Source organism: Suillus bovinus, assembly GCF_016758785.1.
Source record: "Suillus bovinus strain UH-Sbo-P2 chromosome Unknown EDB93scaffold_38, whole genome shotgun sequence".
Lineage (NCBI taxonomy): Eukaryota > Fungi > Basidiomycota > Agaricomycetes > Boletales > Suillaceae > Suillus > Suillus bovinus.
The window spans coordinates 224,879-243,299 of NW_024542094.1; the positions used below are offsets into that span (position 1 = coordinate 224,879).

General features: G+C 46.1%; 5 protein-coding genes across 5 annotated transcripts; 3 read left to right on the forward strand and 2 right to left on the reverse strand.

The window, feature by feature from the left end:
- Nucleotides 1-4,326: 4,326 nt before the first annotated feature.
- Nucleotides 4,327-5,654, forward strand: EDB93DRAFT_1087672 (mitochondrial carrier; the record flags this gene model as incomplete). The annotated part of the gene is made up of 6 exons (XM_041446065.1): nt 4,327-4,575; nt 4,634-4,691; nt 4,746-4,774; nt 4,824-5,165; nt 5,213-5,290; nt 5,340-5,654. The coding sequence occupies 6 exons, from the start codon at nt 4,327-4,329 to the stop codon at nt 5,652-5,654; spliced, it is 1,071 nt and encodes a 356-aa protein (XP_041306473.1).
- A 422-nt stretch (nt 5,655-6,076) lies between these two features.
- On the forward strand, nt 6,077-7,387 carry EDB93DRAFT_1289644 (uncharacterized protein; the record flags this gene model as incomplete). Its single annotated transcript, XM_041454543.1, has 6 exons — nt 6,077-6,172; nt 6,228-6,436; nt 6,494-6,708; nt 6,750-6,975; nt 7,026-7,095; nt 7,149-7,387. The coding sequence occupies 6 exons, from the start codon at nt 6,077-6,079 to the stop codon at nt 7,194-7,196; spliced, it is 864 nt and encodes a 287-aa protein (XP_041306474.1). The 3' UTR covers nt 7,197-7,387.
- A 5,793-nt stretch (nt 7,388-13,180) lies between these two features.
- EDB93DRAFT_540358 (uncharacterized protein) lies at nt 13,181-14,011 on the reverse strand. Its single transcript, XM_041456658.1, has 2 exons — nt 13,789-14,011; nt 13,181-13,729 (listed from the first exon to the last, which is right to left on the reverse strand). The coding sequence occupies exons 1-2, from the start codon at nt 13,901-13,903 to the stop codon at nt 13,380-13,382; spliced, it is 465 nt and encodes a 154-aa protein (XP_041306475.1). The 5' UTR covers nt 13,904-14,011; the 3' UTR covers nt 13,181-13,379.
- A 609-nt stretch (nt 14,012-14,620) lies between these two features.
- Nucleotides 14,621-16,456, reverse strand: EDB93DRAFT_540364 (WD40-repeat-containing domain protein). The gene is made up of 6 exons (XM_041456659.1): nt 16,230-16,456; nt 15,697-16,177; nt 15,383-15,642; nt 15,097-15,329; nt 14,876-15,045; nt 14,621-14,823 (listed from the first exon to the last, which is right to left on the reverse strand). Exons 1-6 carry the CDS (start codon nt 16,343-16,345, stop codon nt 14,800-14,802), a joined length of 1,284 nt encoding a protein of 427 aa, XP_041306476.1. The 5' UTR covers nt 16,346-16,456; the 3' UTR covers nt 14,621-14,799.
- Nucleotides 16,457-16,478: 22 nt separating this feature from the next.
- Nucleotides 16,479-18,283, forward strand: EDB93DRAFT_1153484 (transcription elongation factor). The gene is made up of 10 exons (XM_041449793.1): nt 16,479-16,659; nt 16,721-16,783; nt 16,846-17,011; nt 17,083-17,262; nt 17,321-17,517; nt 17,565-17,690; nt 17,740-17,793; nt 17,850-17,860; nt 17,916-17,936; nt 17,986-18,283. The coding sequence occupies exons 1-10, from the start codon at nt 16,594-16,596 to the stop codon at nt 17,999-18,001; spliced, it is 900 nt and encodes a 299-aa protein (XP_041306477.1). The 5' UTR covers nt 16,479-16,593; the 3' UTR covers nt 18,002-18,283.
- Nucleotides 18,284-18,421: the final 138 nt, after the last annotated feature.

Here is an 18,421-nt window from a genome sequence, read left to right on the forward strand (position 1 = left end):
CGACCTGCAACCTATGCTAAGGGCCCCGATGTCATGAGCAAGTCCAAGCGGACACAGCAACGCTATCAGAAAAGTTGGAGGGGCCAAACATCACTCAGTTCATTCGGATTTCAGCAAACGCGAGGCTCCATTGCTCCTGGTGCACTCTCTGACTCATCAGATGCACCAGTTAGTGAACCAGCAGAGCTGGCATTCAAGTCAAGCCCTTTGATAATCCTGCCTCGTGCACGAAGTGTTTCGATGATGTCAGATCCAAGTTTTGTCGATGATCGAGATGCTGCCAGTGATTCGGATGAGACCAATGCTGTGCATGACAACACGACAAATGAAAATGACAATCCGGAAGATATCTCAGGCGAGGGTGATGCAGAGGAGTGGGAACAAGAGCTCGACAGCACAGTTGCATCCAATACCAAAATTCGTGACTGGAAAACACTTCGCAATCAAATCCAGAATGATCTTCGAGCTGGGCAGAAAGCTTTACCCCTTTCTCGTATCAATCAGCTTCTTATTCTATCCAACTTCGCTACTCTTCGTCTCAAAGGTGCCTCCCGCATTGGTGCCAGTTTAGAGATTGCTCGTCAGTGGCATGACGGGAATGGCAACTGGTTTGCACGTCGAGTCCGTGCACTGGCCCGTCACTACCAAATATTCAAACAGCTCCCTGTTGAAAGGCGAGGTGGTAGCAAGAATGCTCGGTCCTTCTTGCATGACGAATCAGTGCAGAATCGTGCACGAACGTGGCTATCAAATTTGCCAACAGGAAATGTAACACCACAAGCTCTGCAAAGTGCAGTAACGACAACAATCTTTCCTGAACTGGGTATTGTTCCCAAGAACCCGATTAGCGAACGCACAGCTCGACGGTGGTTGATAAAGCTTGGGTGGCGGAAAACTATGATAAGGAAAGGAGTTTACATGGATGGTCACGAGCGAGAAGATGTTGTGAAGTATCGACAGGAGGTTTACCTGCCAGCAATGGCAAAGTTTGAGGCACGGATGGTTCGATTTGAAGGACCAGAGTTGACGAGAATTGATCCAATACTAAATCAAGGAGAACGTCAGATCAAGCCATACTGGCATGACGAATGTTGTTTTCACGCCAACGACAATGCTCGAAATGCTTGGTGAGCCTTCTGTGATGGTCATGGTGATACTGCAGCTTATTTTTCTCGTACAAGGTTAAAGCCCGACGAGCAACCTCTACGCAAGAAGGGACGTGGACGTCTGATTCACGTGTCTGATTTCATCAATGAGGAACATGGTCGGCTCATCTTGCAAGATTCTGACAGCACAATCCTAAAAGATGCCCGAAAAATCATTTATCCTGGTGCCAACGGTGACCCTTGGTGGACACACGAAAACCTGCTCGAACAGATGAAATCAGCAATTGAAATCCACGAGGAAGTCAGCAGCCCAGGTTGCCAAGCTCTCTTCATTTTTGATAACTCATCAGCCCACGCATCTCTTCCTCCCGATGCTCTCAAAGCATTCAACATGAACAAGTTTGATGGTGGCAAGCAGCGTCGGCAGCGCGACACAGTCATCCCTCTAAATAATCCTGATATCTCGAAGCGCGGTGTCCTGCATGATGTGGGAATCATGCATGGACATGAATACTAGGTGACCCTCAAAAGATAAAGTCTGCTAGCTTAGTCCTCAGACTAGTCAACCCATACCTTGGTTTCAAACCATGGTCCATATTTCTAGTTTTCCCCAAGTTTCATGATCTGAATACGTTTTGACGGAAAAAGTCTAATGTGAGATGGGAATCACATTTAGACCTAGTTGATGTGAGAAGGGAAATGAAGGTTAAGGTATAGCCTTGCCTTTGGCTTATTCACTTTGGCTAGAGAAAACCATAGAGAAAAGTACAAAGCCAATAAAAAACCTATCCAAAAAGACCGTGTTTCAATTCCTGCCAACTGCATTATTTTTTTTGACTGTGTTTCAATTCCTGCCAACTGTCTTATTTTTGCTACCTACTTTTCTCTAGTGTTTCTTTACTTTACTTTTTCATTAGGATGCTTTGACTCACCTGACACTTCATAAAATTGTACCCATAGGGTATGATGTCATTATGATGTCATAAGACTCCACAGATACTCCTGCAGGTATTCTGTTGAAAGATATTATGTCATCAAGCTCTAGATTATTCTACTCTACAATGACATCATTCATGATGTCATTTCCTTCTAGAATATTCTGCTCCACAATGACTCACTCTGACTCACACATGGAAGGTTCTGGAATCTTTTGCTCCACAATGATGTCATTACTCCACATTCCAGAATGTTCTGCTCCACAATGATGTCATAGCTCCATCTTTCACTTGTATTTTATTCTTTTATTGGGTTTGACCCAATATTTTGATTGGTCCTCCTTATTTTTTATTGTTTGTGAACCTAGGTTACTTTCCCACACAAAATGTATATAAGGAGAGCCCATTCTCCCCCAAAAAAAATATGATCTCCCATTTGTAGCAATCTGCCTCTCAGATATTTCACTTGCAAAGTTAGTCCCTTTGAAGTGAGACAAGTGCAGGGAAAAGAATTCCCTTGAGATTATAAGTTTCTTACCTTAGAAACTTATTTAGTGCTATAGACCAAGCTGTTCTTGGTCACATATATTGTCTTTGAGACCCCTTTGTCTCATTGCTCTGTGCCCTTTGACTAAGCGATCTTAGTCATCTATCATATTGTTGAGACCACGTCTCACTAGTTGTCCCATAGACCAAGCGATCTTGGTCAAGTTATAGTCCCCTTTGTTCAAGCAATCTTGAACATATATCATATATTTGAGACCATTGTCTCACAGTCAGGTGTCCATAGACCAAGCGATCTTGGTCATATTTCGTATATTTGAGACCACGTCTCACTAGTTCCAGTATCCAAGTCCAGAGCCTAGAAGGAGATTTCCTAGGCAAATACATTCCAGAAACCGAATTACGTGTCTAGAAGCTTATTCCTAGACAAGAGATTTGAGTTTCAATAAAGAAAAGTAAAGCTCCGGCTAGGTTGATCTTGACAAAGATTAGTTTAGCGAGCCTCCCAAGAACTCACACGTTATCTACCACGAAATAGGAAAAGTCGTAGACCGTGTTAATCGAGGACTGGCAAGCAGTCTTATCCAAAGTGTAATTGTGGTGTCATTACATTTACACGACTTTATATAAGACCCTCGGTTATTAAGACAGCGGACTCGTGCAAAAGATGACTAATGCAAAAGACGAACCAAAGGGCCTGAAAACTGTTCTCGAGGAGCGTGGATTTAATGTCCAAGGCTTGCGTGCGAAGTGCTCTCCTGTTTGTCCAATCGATAACAAAAGTTGCTGTATGGCACGACTCCTCAGTCAACAAGATGATTTCTCGTGTCAGACATCGATGCTCGAGGAGTTGATTAGAAGCAAGGGTCACGAGTGTATTTTTCTGCCGAAATTTCACTGTGAACTGAATCCGATCGAGATGGTAAGTGGTCCGTATATCCGAAGTTAACTCATAGCCTTAACTGTTGAGGCAGTACTGGGGCTGGTGCAAATACCGTTACCGCGAGGCATCAAAACCGAGCTTTGCAACAGCCAAGAAAGTGGCGTGGGAAATCCTTGATTCCTGTCCAGTCGAAGTTATCCGGCGGTTTATCAACAGATCGTACCGTTTTATGAGTGCATACAGAATAGGTTTGACTGGGAAAGCAGCAGAATGGGCTGTGCGCAAACAGAGACAGCACCATCAGGTTTCGCAGCGTGCGATGATGGCAATCGAAGCAGTTCTGTCATAGTTTTATTGACATGTCATGAAGAAAGTATCATACCAGACGTCAAAAAATTTGGCGTGCCAAAAATGTCGTGGGAAAAACCTCGGAGCAGTGTTTTTAGCTGTATTTTCACTGCCTGAGTTTGGATCGGGCCTCAGTTTGGCCTGAAAAAATCACATGCAGGCCCTACAAAATTTGCGGACTTCGCCTGTCCGCAACTGTACCCGACCTCCTTCAACTTGCTTCAAGTTGTACTAGGTAGCAGACACAATCATCGCGCACCACCAATTTTTTTGATAGCATGGAACTGATCGTTGACCGGTGATGGTTGGAGATGCATCATGGAAGTCACCTCCTTGGACGCCAAGTCGGAGCATCGTGAGCATAAGTCAGACTCAGGTTACGAAGGCTTGACACTTGCGCTCGACCATGAGCATAGTGCTAATTTTTATCCAAAGTGCACGCGGAGGGCTATAATAAGTCTTCTGAGAATATTCCGCATTCGCAACGCATTCGTCAGCAATCTCGTTATCATGGCCAGTGTGCGACCTTCGTCCGATATCCTAATCACTCATGTCTGCCGGGATTAACGTTACCGAGGAGCAACCTTTGTTGTCCAACTCGAAGCCGCCAAGTTATGATAACCCTTCAGACGCAAGTCGCACTCAGGATGAAGAAGCGCTTACCTTGACAGACGAGACTCCGAGTCTGAAAGAGCCATGGACCACGAGGCAACTAATCGTCTATGGCCTTCTGACATTGCTAGGATTGTTTATATTGGCCACATTCATCAAGGGCTTCATTGACGCTGATGATGTGAATGTAAGTCATAGTCTGCTCGCATGTTCCTTTTCTTCCTCATGACCAACGTTGTCGTTAGTTTGACCTTGGCAAAGCATTGATGAGTGCGCTAGGAGGAGGGTTAAGTGGTGCTGCGGGTAAGTAAATCTATTCGTTGGAACATCTCTGCCGCAGGTTCAATGTCCTGGTAGCTATGGTGTTGCAGGTCTTGACGCTCATGGTATGATCTTTATACCGAATGTCTCCGACTTTCGCTGAAAATCATGCAGCCTCTGCGCACGATCATGAATTACCAGTACAGATACGGCACAACGATGACACAAGCTACCAAGATCTTATACGCTGATGGCGGCTGGGTGCGGTATTACCAAGGCCTTACCGCAGCTCTGGTTCAAGGGCCAGTGTCCCGCTTTGGCGACACCGCTGCCAATGCAGGCATTCTCGCACTCCTTCAGAGTAATTCATATATGAAGACCTTGCCCACGCCTATAAAGACAGTGTTCGCGAGTGTTGCTGCGGCTTGCTTCCGCATGATATTGACCCCAGTTGACACGATCAAGACGACAATGCAGACGCAGGGTAAAGAAGGCATCGCATTACTGAGAATCAGGGTATATCTCCACGCATTTGGTAATCGCTTGTTCTGACGTTTTCCTAGGTCAAAAAATACGGCATTGGCAGCCTGTGGTATGGCGCTCTCGCGACCGCCGCTGCCACATTCGTCGGTCACTACCCAGTAGGCACTTTACTTTGGGACATGCATTCATTACTCATTCTTTACCCAGTGGTTCGGGACCTATAACTATCTCAACGCGGTCCTTCCACTTCCAGCAACTCTGCTACAGAAACTCTTCCGTTCAGCTGTAATCGGCTTTGCAGCTTCCATCGCCTCTGACACCATTTCTAACTCTCTCCGCGTGCTGAAGACCTACCGACAAGTCAATGCTACCCGAATTGGATATACCGATGCTGCCCGTGCCGTAATCGCAGCAGATGGCCTCAGGGGTTTGTTCGGGCGGGGACTGAAAACCCGTATCTTGGCCAATGGCCTCCAAGGAATCATGTTTACAATTCTGTGGAAGTTATTTTTGGATTTGTGAGTTGTTCCTGCGTAACTCGTGCCTTCATGACCCAGTCCTGAGTAATCTTCTCATATGCAGATGGAATGATAAGACAAAGTAGATAAGTTTGGGTGTAATGCACATGAAGATGGGTTTGCACATCACTTTTACCCCTGAATACCGAGTCACTCTGTTACACTCGTGTCGTTGTTCTTCATCCTGCCGAGTGTTTATCTGGTGATATCTTGATACGTATATCTGACTCTTGGATTTCAAAGGAATATATAACATTGGCATTTATTTTGCGCGATCCATGATCATGAACCATCATAACGTTCTCACTCGTGGGTTTCGGGTGCCTGTCACACGGCGATGCACTGCCTCACTGTTTTTATTATCATTATAAGTCCTCAATATTGTCACTCACGGTGACTCACCGGAAAACCATATACTCGCTACAGATGTGGAACAAGTCGAATCCTCAACGCAAGTTCGTCCAGCTAATATTCGATACGACAAGCAAGTATCCCAACTGGGACCCACCCTCGGAGATTTTGGTGCGTCTGATCAGTGGCTCACGTCGTCTTTAGTTTGTATGTTGACGTCGAGCAGGTTGGGTCATACGGAAGGATTGACAAAGCCACGGGCAACTTTTTACCTCAAGGTTCCGTCTACTCCAACGAATTCCAGTCGTATCTCCGCGATGTGGGTATCGACCCCGAGTCTGACGAGCATCTACCCAGAGACTGTCCGGAAGAGTCTGAATTCATGATTTGGTCGACGAACGTTAAAAGATTCGACTTAAACATTGAATCTCACGCGTGAGTCAAGAAGTCATCAGTTCTGATGTTGCATTTCGACCCGCTTTAACCCATCAGAGGTGTGCCTGGGATTGCCACAGCCGGTATCAAAGGAACATGGAAGGTCAAAAAAGGAACTACTGGCGCTGTCTTGCTCATGGATAAACCTCGCATGAAAATCATTGCTTCAGAAGTCCTTAGGAAGCTCTCAAGCGTTAAACTCCTTCAGTCAATGCATCTCGTTGCCAAGGTCTTTTATTGTCCTTCCTACACCTTGCACCTCTCAGATAAAAGTCAGTGCGCTATGCCGTCTGAGACTAATATACTCATTTAGGTGCAGGCGGAGATAATATCAGCATCGCTCTTCTAGCTTCCGCCCCCGTTGTAGCCCCCGTGGTCACTGCTGGTGCAAAGACTGAGATGAAATGGTGGAGTGACGCACAAGCTGGGTTGACACGCAGCGGAAGCAGGCCGGAGCATTGCTTTACTCCTTTGTATGAACTTCTGCATGTCACGCTTCCCAACAAAAAGCGGGCATCATCATCCACCGACGAAAATTTGTGAGTGCGACCATTTGGCTGACGTTATGGTTAACTGATCAGCGTACTAGATGGGTTGCCCCTCCCCTCCCGTGGCAGCCTCTCGATGAGGATGGTGAAGAGGTGCCGGTGTACATCAACGTGAGTGTCACATCTTGCTAGTCAATCTCACTATTTGACAACTCCTTGAACAGGATAACACGGATTCTAGTGATTCTGAGGGAGATTCAGATCTCGAGTAACGTACTCCCAATGAATAATTGTTGGCAACGACACCCAAGTACCAACCGGCCTGCTTTCTATGGTAGATATAAACGATTTTGTGCTGTGACTATGACGAGCTTGCATCGTATCTGTAGCATCAACTCCCTGGTACCATTTCATTACCATCTGGAACTCAACAAGGGTCTACCCCCACAATTTTAACGATATCCTTGTGTCATTCCCAGCACATTTTTGGCCACCTACCACCCATTTTGGGAACATCCAATAACTTCCACACTCTGACCTTCTCGTCGTTGTTCTTCATATCCTGCCTTGATATCTTGATACATATCTGACTCTCGGATTCCGAAGAAATGTATGACATTGTCATTTATCTTGCACGGTCCAGGAAGCTCGACTCTCGTGCGATTTGCACTGACTTACTAGTACTGGTTGGTACAAAGCCAGAGGAAGGAGTGTCACTTTCCCGTTTTCCCTTCCACAAAGGCGTTGGTAGATGATGTTGCGCTTCCATCCGGTCAATATATCACAACGCGTGCCGTATGATTCTGTTCGGTCCCGAACCTGTGCTGCCTCTTTAAATTGACGTCTCTCACTGGCCACTCCATTGCAAAACTAAGTATAGCTAAACGATGTTCGGTATCGACTTGAAAACAACTGGATTATGTAATATCACCACCCATAATAATACACTTGTCCCGGCGCTCATGCATGTTGATAATTTCTTTCAATATTTAATTTCTGCGTACTGAGCTGTGTTCCTCTGATAATTCACAGAAACCTGCTGGAATTTGTCGGGATTTATCTAAATCTGGTTCAGAATAACGGACGAGATGAGATCACTAGCCTTCCGAGTCCCGGGCCTAGTGACTGAATTGCAAGTATACTTATGTTTACAATGACCCGGATAACCCGCCAGCGTCCACTTACTATACCTTCGTCTAAATTTCCTTGCCAGCGAGTCCAGGAGAAAGCATCCAGAAATACGCGAGGTACGACAGAAAGCACTCATCTCATACTCGTCCACGCAAAGGCAGCAGAAAAGCCGCGTGTGATACTTAGGTCCTCTCCATCGCAAGTGACAGCATCTTTGGCGTCTGGTATGTGATTCCATTCAAATATGCTCCACTTTCTTCATCGTTCACCCACAGACAGCGCACAATCGGATGATCTTCTTCGTCCAGTATTTATGGGATGCGCGACCACTGCTATTTGGCTTTTTTGCGCGGGTGTGTCGTTGTGGAACACCACAGCTACAACTGTCAGTTGAGAGTGACCAAGGTAATTGATTTTACGTTTTAGCACTCCTTCACGCCGTCTTGCGCACAGCATGCTAATCAAGCACATTAACAGTCAGACTCGAAAGGTAGCAGGGAATGGGAGGTTCACTCAGGTTTCACAGATGAAGTTATCCTAATTATCAATCACGACACAGCAGTTTTCACAGGGGCATGCTGTAAATGGTATGATCAAGCCTATGGGTCCGCAGAAATACCCGAAATCGTTGTCGTTGTTCCAACCTTTGATGCCCGACGAGCACAGTATTGTACCTGTGGATAACCGTAAGTAAGGGGTCTAAGGTCTGCACGTAGGCCGTAAGAGTACTCACTCTGGGGACCGCAGGTAGGCCCATGGGTGTTATCGTGAAGTCTTCAGATACAATAGCCATTCCAAGCTATTGTTTTGGCAGAAAGACAATAGTGGTGAGTGAATTGAATTTCATGGTGGAGTATTGATGGTGTTGTCTGAGACGAAACGAGTAGAACGGCTTTTATATGCGATTGATGTGTGGTGCAGCCAAACACGTTCCATCGTCGTATGCTCAGGGACAAACCGGATGCCGGCTCATGCTCCGCAGCATTCTTTCAATTTCTTCTATGCGGTGACACGCAAATGAGTGACCAGACTGGGCTAGTGTTGTGGGCAGAACTGGCAGAATTATGTTTTGCCAATGTGGTAGTTGACAGAAACACGGTTGTTTAAATGGCACCCGACAGGCTACAGCCATAAAGAATCAATATTACAAGTCCCATCTTCGTGTCGATTGCTATCTCTTCCAAAAAAACTCCTTCCCATCCACATCCCAGTCTGAGGCAAAGTCCGTGTCCATCATTTTTTCTTCATTACGAATATCCTTGAGTCGAGCAAACTCGGTCGAAGGGGCATAGCTATTTTGACACGACTCTGCCATACTATCACTTACTACACCTCCGTGACGGTCCATTGTTTCGTGAGTCACACTCATGTCATGAATAGTAACAACCAGTCACACCCGCCGAATTCACAGTCCGTTCGGCAGACGTTAAGAAGTTCTTGAGCAACTGATTACTAAGGACGCTACTAGTAAGTCTGTGAGCTACAGTACGTACGAAGAATTAGTATACAGTTGCGGACAGGCGAAGTCCGCAAATTTTGTAGGGCCTGCATGTGATTTTTTCAGGCCAAACTGAGGCCCGATCCAAACTCAGGCAGTGAAAATACTGCTCCGAGGTTTTTCCCACGACATTTTTGGCACGCCAAATTTTTTGACGTCTGGTATGATACTTTCTTCATGACATGTCAATAAAACTATGACAGAACTGCTTCGATTGCCATCATCGCACGCTGCGAAACCTGATGGTGCTGTCTCTGTTTGCGCACAGCCCATTCTGCTGCTTTCCCAGTCAAACCTATTCTGTATGCACTCATAAAACGGTACGATCTGTTGATAAACCGCCAGATAACTTCGACTGGACAGGAATCAAGGATTTCCCACGCCACTTTCTTGGCTGTTGCAAAGCTCGGTTTTGATGCCTCGCGGTAACGGTATTTGCACCAGCCCCAGTACTGCCTCAACAGTTAAGGCTATGAGTTAACTTCGGATATACGGACCACTTACCATCTCGATCGGATTCAGTTCACAGTGAAATTTCGGCAGAAAAATACACTCGTGACCCTTGCTTCTAATCAACTCCTCGAGCATCGATGTCTGACACGAGAAATCATCTTGTTGACTGAGGAGTCGTGCCATACAGCAACTTTTGTTATCGATTGGACAAACAGGAGAGCACTTCGCACGCAAGCCTTGGACATTAAATCCACGCTCCTCGAGAACAGTTTTCAGGCCCTTTGGTTCGTCTTTTGCATTAGTCATCTTTTGCACGAGTCCGCGCTTCGAGATATCAGGATTATTTAGAGGGATGACTGTGTCGCGCTGCCGACGCTGCTTGCCACCATCAAACTTGTTCATGTTGAATGCTTTGAGAGCATCGGGAGGAAGAGATGCGTGGGCTGATGAGTTATCAAAAATGAAGAGAGCTTGGCAACCTGGGCTGCTGACTTCCTCGTGGATTTCAATTGCTGATTTCATCTGTTCGAGCAGGTTTTCGTGTGTCCACCAAGGGTCACCGTTGGCACCAGGATAAATGATTTTTCGGGCATCTTTTAGGATTGTGCTGTCAGAATCTTGCAAGATGAGCCGACCATGTTCCTCATTGATGAAATCAGACACGTGAATCAGACGTCCACGTCCCTTCTTGCGTAGAGGTTGCTCGTCGGGCTTTAACCTTGTACGAGAAAAATAAGCTGCAGTATCACCATGACCATCACAGAAGGCTCACCAAGCATTTCGAGCATTGTCGTTGGCGTGAAAACAACATTCGTCATGCCAGTATGGCTTGATCTGACGTTCTCCTTGATTTAGTATTGGATCAATTCTCGTCAACTCTGGTCCTTCAAATCGAACCATCCGTGCCTCAAACTTTGCCATTGCTGGCAGGTAAACCTCCTGTCGATACTTCACAACATCTTCTCGCTCGTGACCATCCATGTAAACTCCTTTCCTTATCATAGTTTTCCTGCCACCCAAGCTTTATCAACCACCGTCGAGCTGTGCTGTTCGCTAATCGGGTTCTTGGGAACAATACCCAGTTCAGGAAAGATTGTTGTCGTTACTGCACTTTGCAGAGCTTGTGGTGTTACAGTTCCTGTTGGCAAATTTGATAGCCACGTTCGTGCACGATTCTGCACTGATTCGTCATGCAAGAAGGACCGAGCATTCTTGCTACCACCTCGCCTTTCAACAGGGAGCTGTTCGAATATTTGGTAGTGACGGGCCAGTGCACGGACTCGACGTGCAAACCAGTTGCCATTCCCGTCATGCCACTGACGAGCAATCTCTAAACTGGCACCAATGCGGGAGGCACCTTTGAGACGAAGAGTAGCGAAGTTGGATAGAATAAGAAGCTGATTGATACGAGAAAGGGGTAAAGCTTTCTGCCCAGCTCGAAGATCATTCTGGATTTGATTGCGAAGTGTTTTCCAGTCACGAATTTCGGTATTGGATGCAACTGTGCTGTCGAGCTCTTGTTCCCACTCCTCTGCATCACCCTCGCCTGAGATATCTTCCGGATTGTCATTTTCATTTGTCGTGTTGTCATGCACAGCATTGGTCTCATCCGAATCACTGGCAGCAGTCTCGATCATCGACAAAACTTGGATCTGACATCATCGAAACACTTCGTGCACGAGGCAGGATTATCAAAGGGCTTGACTTGAATGCCAGCTCTGCTGGTTCACTAACTGGTGCATCTGATGAGTCAGAGAGTGCACCAGGAGCAATGGAGCCTCGCGTTTGCTGAAATCCGAATGAACTGAGTGATGTTTGGCCCCTCCAACTTTTCTGATAGCGTTGCTGTGTCCGCTTGGACTTGCTCATGACATCGGGGCCCTTAGCATAGGTTGCAGGTCGTGCTTCAGGGAGGTGAGTTGTATGGTATTTTTTGTTGCTTTTGCACTCACGCTTGCGCTTCGCTGCAGCTTTTTGCATCTTCCTTTGCAGCCTTTCAGGAATCCAGTCAGGATCCTTCCCATCTTCTGTTGCTGCCATCTCTGCAAGCTTCTTCCCAAATTCTTCGTCATTCAACACATCCAGTTCAACCTCTTCATCAATGTCCGATTCATCCGAGTCTGTTGATCCACAGGTCAACATATTCATATTCTTGCTCGAAGTTGATCTTTAATCCATCGAAAGCCACTGTAAGTGTCTCATCCTCCAAATCAGACTGCCAGCCTGATTCCGTTTGACAAGGACTTGATTCTCGAGTCGAGCCCGCCGAACCCAATGCAGATGCAGGAGAAACACTTTGCGATACTTGATGTCGAAGACCGGTGATGTTTCGTGCTTTTTTTCTGGGACGGCCGCGAGCCATGATGAGTTCAATTGTCAATTGTACAGGTTTTTTCCCATGCCATTTTTTGACGGACTCATGTTTTTCTGATTATCGATTCAAAGACAACTCAGCGAAAGCAATCGATTGCACATTTTTCCATATTTTTAGCGAATTTTTAGGGGGCACGCCAAATTTTGGACACTGGAAATGTCAAAATGGCAGCCATGAGAAATCAGGCTCGTGCAAATGTATTCTAGATGTCCATTAGTCTATGAAAACACTGCTTCTAACACTTTCCGTTAAGTTGTGCATCCCAGAAAATTCGGTCTGTAAATTTGCGGACTTCGCCTGTCCGCAACTGTATAGCTATAGAACCATTAGATGAAAAATTTTAACACTGTGTCAAATGATGCTGAAAGCTCGGGAATGTAGTGTATGGATGTAGGTATTGATACATACTAGTACTAGGTGGATTGTAAAGTCTGTGACTTGAATGTGGGGTTGAGTGCGTGGTTGACTCGAATTTGAAACTGCCGACGCTATATGTACTAACGGCACTCGCTCGTTTGAAATTGTTCCCAAGAAGTCCCATAAATCTTGGCTGACTGGCGCACTCAGGATTTCCTGCAAGATAATCTTTAATTCGTCCTGTCAGTTCCATCATTGTCCCATCTCCGGGTAGCGAAAGAGCGCCGGCAATAGTGATGAGGTCGCAACGACATGCGCTGTTAAATTTAATGTCCGACATCGGCAGCCACGGCAGGTGACACCAGTCCGCGATTTTTGCTGCTGTCACGCTAAAAACACGATCTCCACCATTTCTCAACGAATTTATTACGGACATACTTAGCCAGAAGTTAGAACAGAGCCTAGACTCGGATTGCATATGTAATAGGTTTTCTAATACAAGACATGAATCAGAATAGTAACTTTAATATGATTAGCATGCTGAGGCGGCATGGCTGAGGCCTGAGGCCCGTGAGGAAGCTTGACATGGATCATGATGGGATTTGAAATTGACATAAGGCGGACGCCGCCACATAACACAAGTCAGGTGGCGAAACTCTGGCAATTCAAGCGATATTGATGCAACATAAATTGTCGCTGAGCCTGAACTCGCTGACCGGAGACCGGAGACCGAATTAAATATCCCCATGCCACGTTACAGAGTTCGCACAACTGGCTAATCAAGCATATCAACACTCGGACTCGAAAGGCAGCATGGAAAGACAGGCTCACTTCGTGGTGCGGACAGTTGAACTGGTAACCAGGTAGCTGGACACAACAGTTCTTGCAGTCACATTTTACATATTTTGCGATCTTGCCATTAAGTCCGCAGTAATACGCGAAATCGTTGCCGTTGTTAAAAGTCCCGAAGGCCTTCTCGCAGCGGTATGAATCTGTTGGTAATCGTAAGTACGTAGTCTAAGGTCTGCACGTGGGCCGCAAGAGTGCTTACTGCTGGGGGAGCAGGGAAAGCCAATGGGATCTATTGTCAAGTCTTCAGATGCGATAGCTATTCCAGCCATTGCTGCGGCAGAAATGATAATAGTGGTGAGTGAAGTGAATTTCATGGTGGAGTAGTATTGATGAAGTTTTTAGAGCCGAGCCGCTTTTATACACAGTTGGTGTATGGTGCTGCCAAACACTTTCGTCCTCGTATGCTCAGGGACAAACTCGATGCCAGCCCATGCTCCGCGGTATCGCATTGTTTTCTTCTATGCAGTGACACGCAAATGGGTGCCTTCCTGGTAAGGGTTCCCAGATAAGTTTCTCTTCATCCTCATGCCTTAACCATATAGCCAAATTGCAATAGGAAAGTCGCTGTCAACACCCCGTCTGTAAGTTTTTCAATCTGTAGAGGGGTACCTACATACCCCTCTACAGATGACTCTGTAAATCTTCCTTGCGTACAAAATGTCTGATTTCTTACTCTTTTTAGACGTCTCTCTCCCGGGACTCTTGAACGGACCATTTGTATATCTTTTTTTTTTGTTATCGACGGGCTCCAATGCTTGCGTCTGACCTTGTACATCGTGCTCCGTCTGTATTTCCTCTCTGAAAGCATGAATCCATCTTCACATTTCAATTCTCTTGGGGCTGATTCTAACATCTCTCGCACTACACCGCCAATTGTCACTTTGGGCGAAACCGAGCTAGCGCGAGAAGAATTTAAAAGTCCTGCCAACCAGGTGGATACGAGTTCGAATACAGACTTGGGGCTATAAATAATAAATTGATCTTGTAAAGCTCACAGATATGGTCCTTTTGTCTCGGTCCTCGGAAATGCCTTGATTAGCCCTGACTTTCTTAGATACGAGCAATCGCCTATGCAAGACCCTGAGGAACCCTTAGCGTTGACTCTTGTTATCAATATTGTCATTCACTGCCTCCTGCACGTATCATGCTGGTGGTTCCATGTACCAGCGAACAAGACTCTGTAGCGAAAAAAAATACATATGGGTAGCAATCATTGCGACTGCTCGGCATAAACCTGCACAAGATTAATAAGCAAAGTTATGCGCGTTTTTAATTACCCGACCAACCTTGATGGTCTTGTCGGCGCCACCAGTGATGAGCCGTGTTCCGGTCATATCGAAGGTCGAACAAAAGACACCAGCTTCCGCCTCGAGGGAACCGGGCTGAGGCACGTCATCAAGATTTTGGAATGGAGTCCCCGTATTATAATCCCAGAACGTTAGTGTGCCATTGTCACCTAAGCGATTGATTCAAATTTGAGGAAAGTGAATAGGATATGGTAACCTACCACCAGAGAAAAATACGCCTTCCGCGTTGACAGAAAGCGTATTTATAATAGCGTTATGACCGGAGAAGTTGTGTACAAATGCACCTTCCGGGCACTTCCACTTTTTTATATTATTACCGCCTGCAGAACCTGATGCAAAGGAATATTCTGTCGGGTGAATTGCCAGGGCCCTTACAGATTTTTTGTGATGGGTGAGGGTGACCATTGTTTTTCCAGCTGCTAGGTCCCACAGCCTTAACCAAGGCAGTATCAGCCAATGTGTGAAATCGGGTAAAATTTGACGTACCTAACTGTCGAGTCCATACTTCCAGTGATGACCTGTGGATCAGATTCTTGGCACTTAACGTCCGCTACTGTTGCGGAATGTCCCGCGAGAACATGAATCTGGGCCTTTGTACGCATATCCCAGACACGAGCTGAGGCATCACGACCTGATGTGACCAATACATCCAACGTTGGGTGTAAACTCAACGAGTAAACACCTGAAAGATGACCATGATAATGTCGGATAACTTTGTTGGCTTCGAGATCCCAGCACTTGACCATCTAAAGGGAGTGATGATTAACAAGACGAGATTGGCGGGTGATAGAATGACTCGCCTTGTCCTCACCACACGAAAACAAGTACGGGTGTCTCGGTGAGACAGCCAGCCCTCGGACAGTGGAAATATGACCGGTCAAAGAAAGCTTCAACTCCCCCGAAGCCAAGTCCCATATTTTAATAACTCTGTCTCCAGCGCCAGTAGCGAACCATTGATTTCCTGGCTCGACCGCTACACTACGAACCCAACCCAGATGACCAGATATTACACGGACGAGCTTCCACGGAGCATGGTATGTTGGCTTGATGGTACGAGTTGTTTTGTGTAGGGTCAATGCCTCGGAGAGCTTATTGGACGTAACAAACGTGGACGGTTGTACTTTAGGTGTGTTGTCTATTGTGGCAATGAGTGCCATAGACTTTGTCTGCTCCTTTGGCCGAGCAGGTCCAATAGGGCCCTGTTGAGCAAGTAATGCAGGAGGAAGCTCTTTGAAATCACGGTATTCATCGTTAATCTTCACCGACAAACGTATCCGCGCACTAAAAAATCTCTTCAGCAAATGTGCTCGGCATCCCAGAACTCGTCACACACCTCTTCTCATCTTCCTTCATCCCATCATTTGGACATGATGCAAATATGTCTCTCGTGCGTTTTGCACTCCTCTTCAGTAAAGAATCCAGCGGCGGAAGAGCATATGCTGTACTCATTGATAATACTGAATTGTCGGCGGTCACTGCCCAGTCTGCCACTGGCAGTGGCAGGTGACCGGTTTGATTACCATTGTTTGTTTGTTTACGAGAAAGGCGATCAAAGGCGTGGTTCGCTTATCTGAACTTTGAAGTAAAGAGCTTTCATGCTTAAGACCGTTTCGTTGGTCTTGGTTTAGGTGTTTAAGAAGGATTGAATAGCGCTTGAAGTAACATAGTCGTAGACATTAGGCGTCATTTCGTCAGTCATGTCTGAAGCAGCAGCAGCCGAGCTTAAGAAGCTCGTAAAACAGCTCCAAAATACTTCAACAGAGGTGTGTACAAATCTTTCTAGGTCAATGCTTGTATTTTGGTTTGCTGACGACCCTCGTGTAGGAAAAGGTATCAATTCTGCAAATCTTGAAGAAAGACTTTCAAGTAAATGAAGCAATCTTAAGGGTAGGTATTCATGCTCGGATTTTGCCTTCTGTTTTGACTCACAGGCTGGTGTGAATTCATAGGAAAGCAAAGCGGGGCTTGCTGTCGGAAAATTGCGGACCCATGAGGCAAAAGAGGTCTCCGAACTCGCCAGAGAGATCGTGAAGAAGTGGAAAAATGAGGTGGAGCGCGCTAAAGGAGGTTCAGGCTCAAAGGCGGGGACGCCTGCGAACGGCAAGGCAGCACCAAGTGAGTCCGATCCACATATGCTACTAAATCCTTATGATGACCATGGCTATCAATCCTATCCTCTCATAAAGCTCGCAAGGGATCTGCTTCGGTCACACCATCCAACGCTGCTACCCCCGCCCCAGTGAACGGAAAGTTAGAACCTCGTACTGCGAAAGGAGATGGTGCAAAGGCGTCCGGTACGGGCGACAATACGCGGGACAAGTGCACGGAACTCATTTATGATGGCCTTGCTTGTGATTCTGGTGCTCGTGAGTTGATCCCAGACTTCAACTTCACTATCTGGCTCTCAACTGACCCTGAAAACAGCCAGTGATTTAATTATGAGCCGAGCAAAAGCTGTGGAGGCCGCTGTTTTTGCACAGTTTGGCAGTACCAACGCTGCATACAAGGGCAAGATCCGTTCTTCGTACGTCAACCTCAAGGACAAGGGCAATCCAAGTCTGCGAGAGAACATTGTCAGCGGCGATCTTTCGGCGGAGAAGTTCAGCAAAATGACAAGCGAGGTATGTCAGGCATCATGAGATCGATTTTTTAAGCTGATTTGTTCCAGGAAATGTCTTCGGAAGAACGACGAGCGGCAGACCAAAAAATAAAGGAGGAAAATTTCTTTAAGTCCTTGGGAGCTGGCGAACAAGAAGCCGAAACGGAAGGCTTCCAGTGTGGAAGATGCAAGCAAGTAAGATGCTTTCGTTTCATTTGGTGGCTTGGTATCTCATCGTTTGTAGCGCAAGTGTCGCTATCGCCAGGCACAGACCAGAAGCGCCGACGAGCCAATGACAGTGAGTAAATGTGTTTCATGGAAATCAGACTAAAGTTTATGAATGTGTTTTTCTAGACTTTCGTGACGTACGTGACCTTTACTTGTTGTACAAGACATACTCACCTTTCGTCTCATCTACAGATGCGTGAACTGTGGCAACAAGTAAGTAAGCTACCTTCAAGGAAGTTCATGTCTCATTTATCACTTGTAGATGGAAGTTCTCGTAAATATTTGCATCGCCCAGGAGTGCTTTATAGTCTGCAAGATCATTTTTCTACTGTAATTCTTTTATTGTCCGATTGTCGGAACATCGTTCTGTTCGACGTAGACGTCCTGTCGTAATGATGTATACCTGCAATTTATCTTGAAAAAATACCCCTTTGTTTCTAACAACTCATAATTCGCACACTTGTTTGTCTGACACATGATTTATTTAAATTTAAGACCAATATATAAAGTATGGTGCATGAACATCTGATATACTCGAGTTTAATACTAGCGTATCACCTCAACAGCCTCAACGGTTCTGTGCGAGATCCCTTCATCGTGATGGATGTGTACACTGATCCCCCTTGACATCGTGGCACAGCACCTATTCGCTAAAAAGCCACGTGAGGGTGGGAAAACCAGTGGCTTCTGAAATGCAC

What these genes read in the sequence shown, in the direction of transcription:
- EDB93DRAFT_540358 (XM_041456658.1), bottom strand. Translation starts at nt 13,903, where the DNA reads ATGAAATTCACTTCACTCACCACTATTATCATTTCTGCCGCAGCAATG. An exon ending in CTTTCCCTGCTCCCCCAGCA is followed by an intron (nt 13,730 to 13,788) that starts GTAAGCACTCTT and finishes GATTACCAACAG; the next exon opens with ATTCATACCGCTGCGAGAAG.
- EDB93DRAFT_540364 (XM_041456659.1), bottom strand. Translation starts at nt 16,345, where the DNA reads ATGAGTACAGCATATGCTCTTCCGCCGCTGGATTCTTTACTGAAGAGG. An exon ending in AGTATGGACTCGACAGTTAG is followed by an intron (nt 15,330 to 15,382) that starts GTACGTCAAATT and finishes GCCTTGGTTAAG; the next exon opens with GCTGTGGGACCTAGCAGCTG. An exon ending in GCGCCGACAAGACCATCAAG is followed by an intron (nt 14,824 to 14,875) that starts GTTGGTCGGGTA and finishes AATCTTGTGCAG; the next exon opens with GTTTATGCCGAGCAGTCGCA.
- EDB93DRAFT_1153484 (XM_041449793.1), top strand. Translation starts at nt 16,594, where the DNA reads ATGTCTGAAGCAGCAGCAGCCGAGCTTAAGAAGCTCGTAAAACAGCTC. An exon ending in GAACGGCAAGGCAGCACCAA is followed by an intron (nt 17,012 to 17,082) that starts GTGAGTCCGATC and finishes CCTCTCATAAAG; the next exon opens with CTCGCAAGGGATCTGCTTCG. An exon ending in AGTGTGGAAGATGCAAGCAA is followed by an intron (nt 17,691 to 17,739) that starts GTAAGATGCTTT and finishes CATCGTTTGTAG; the next exon opens with CGCAAGTGTCGCTATCGCCA.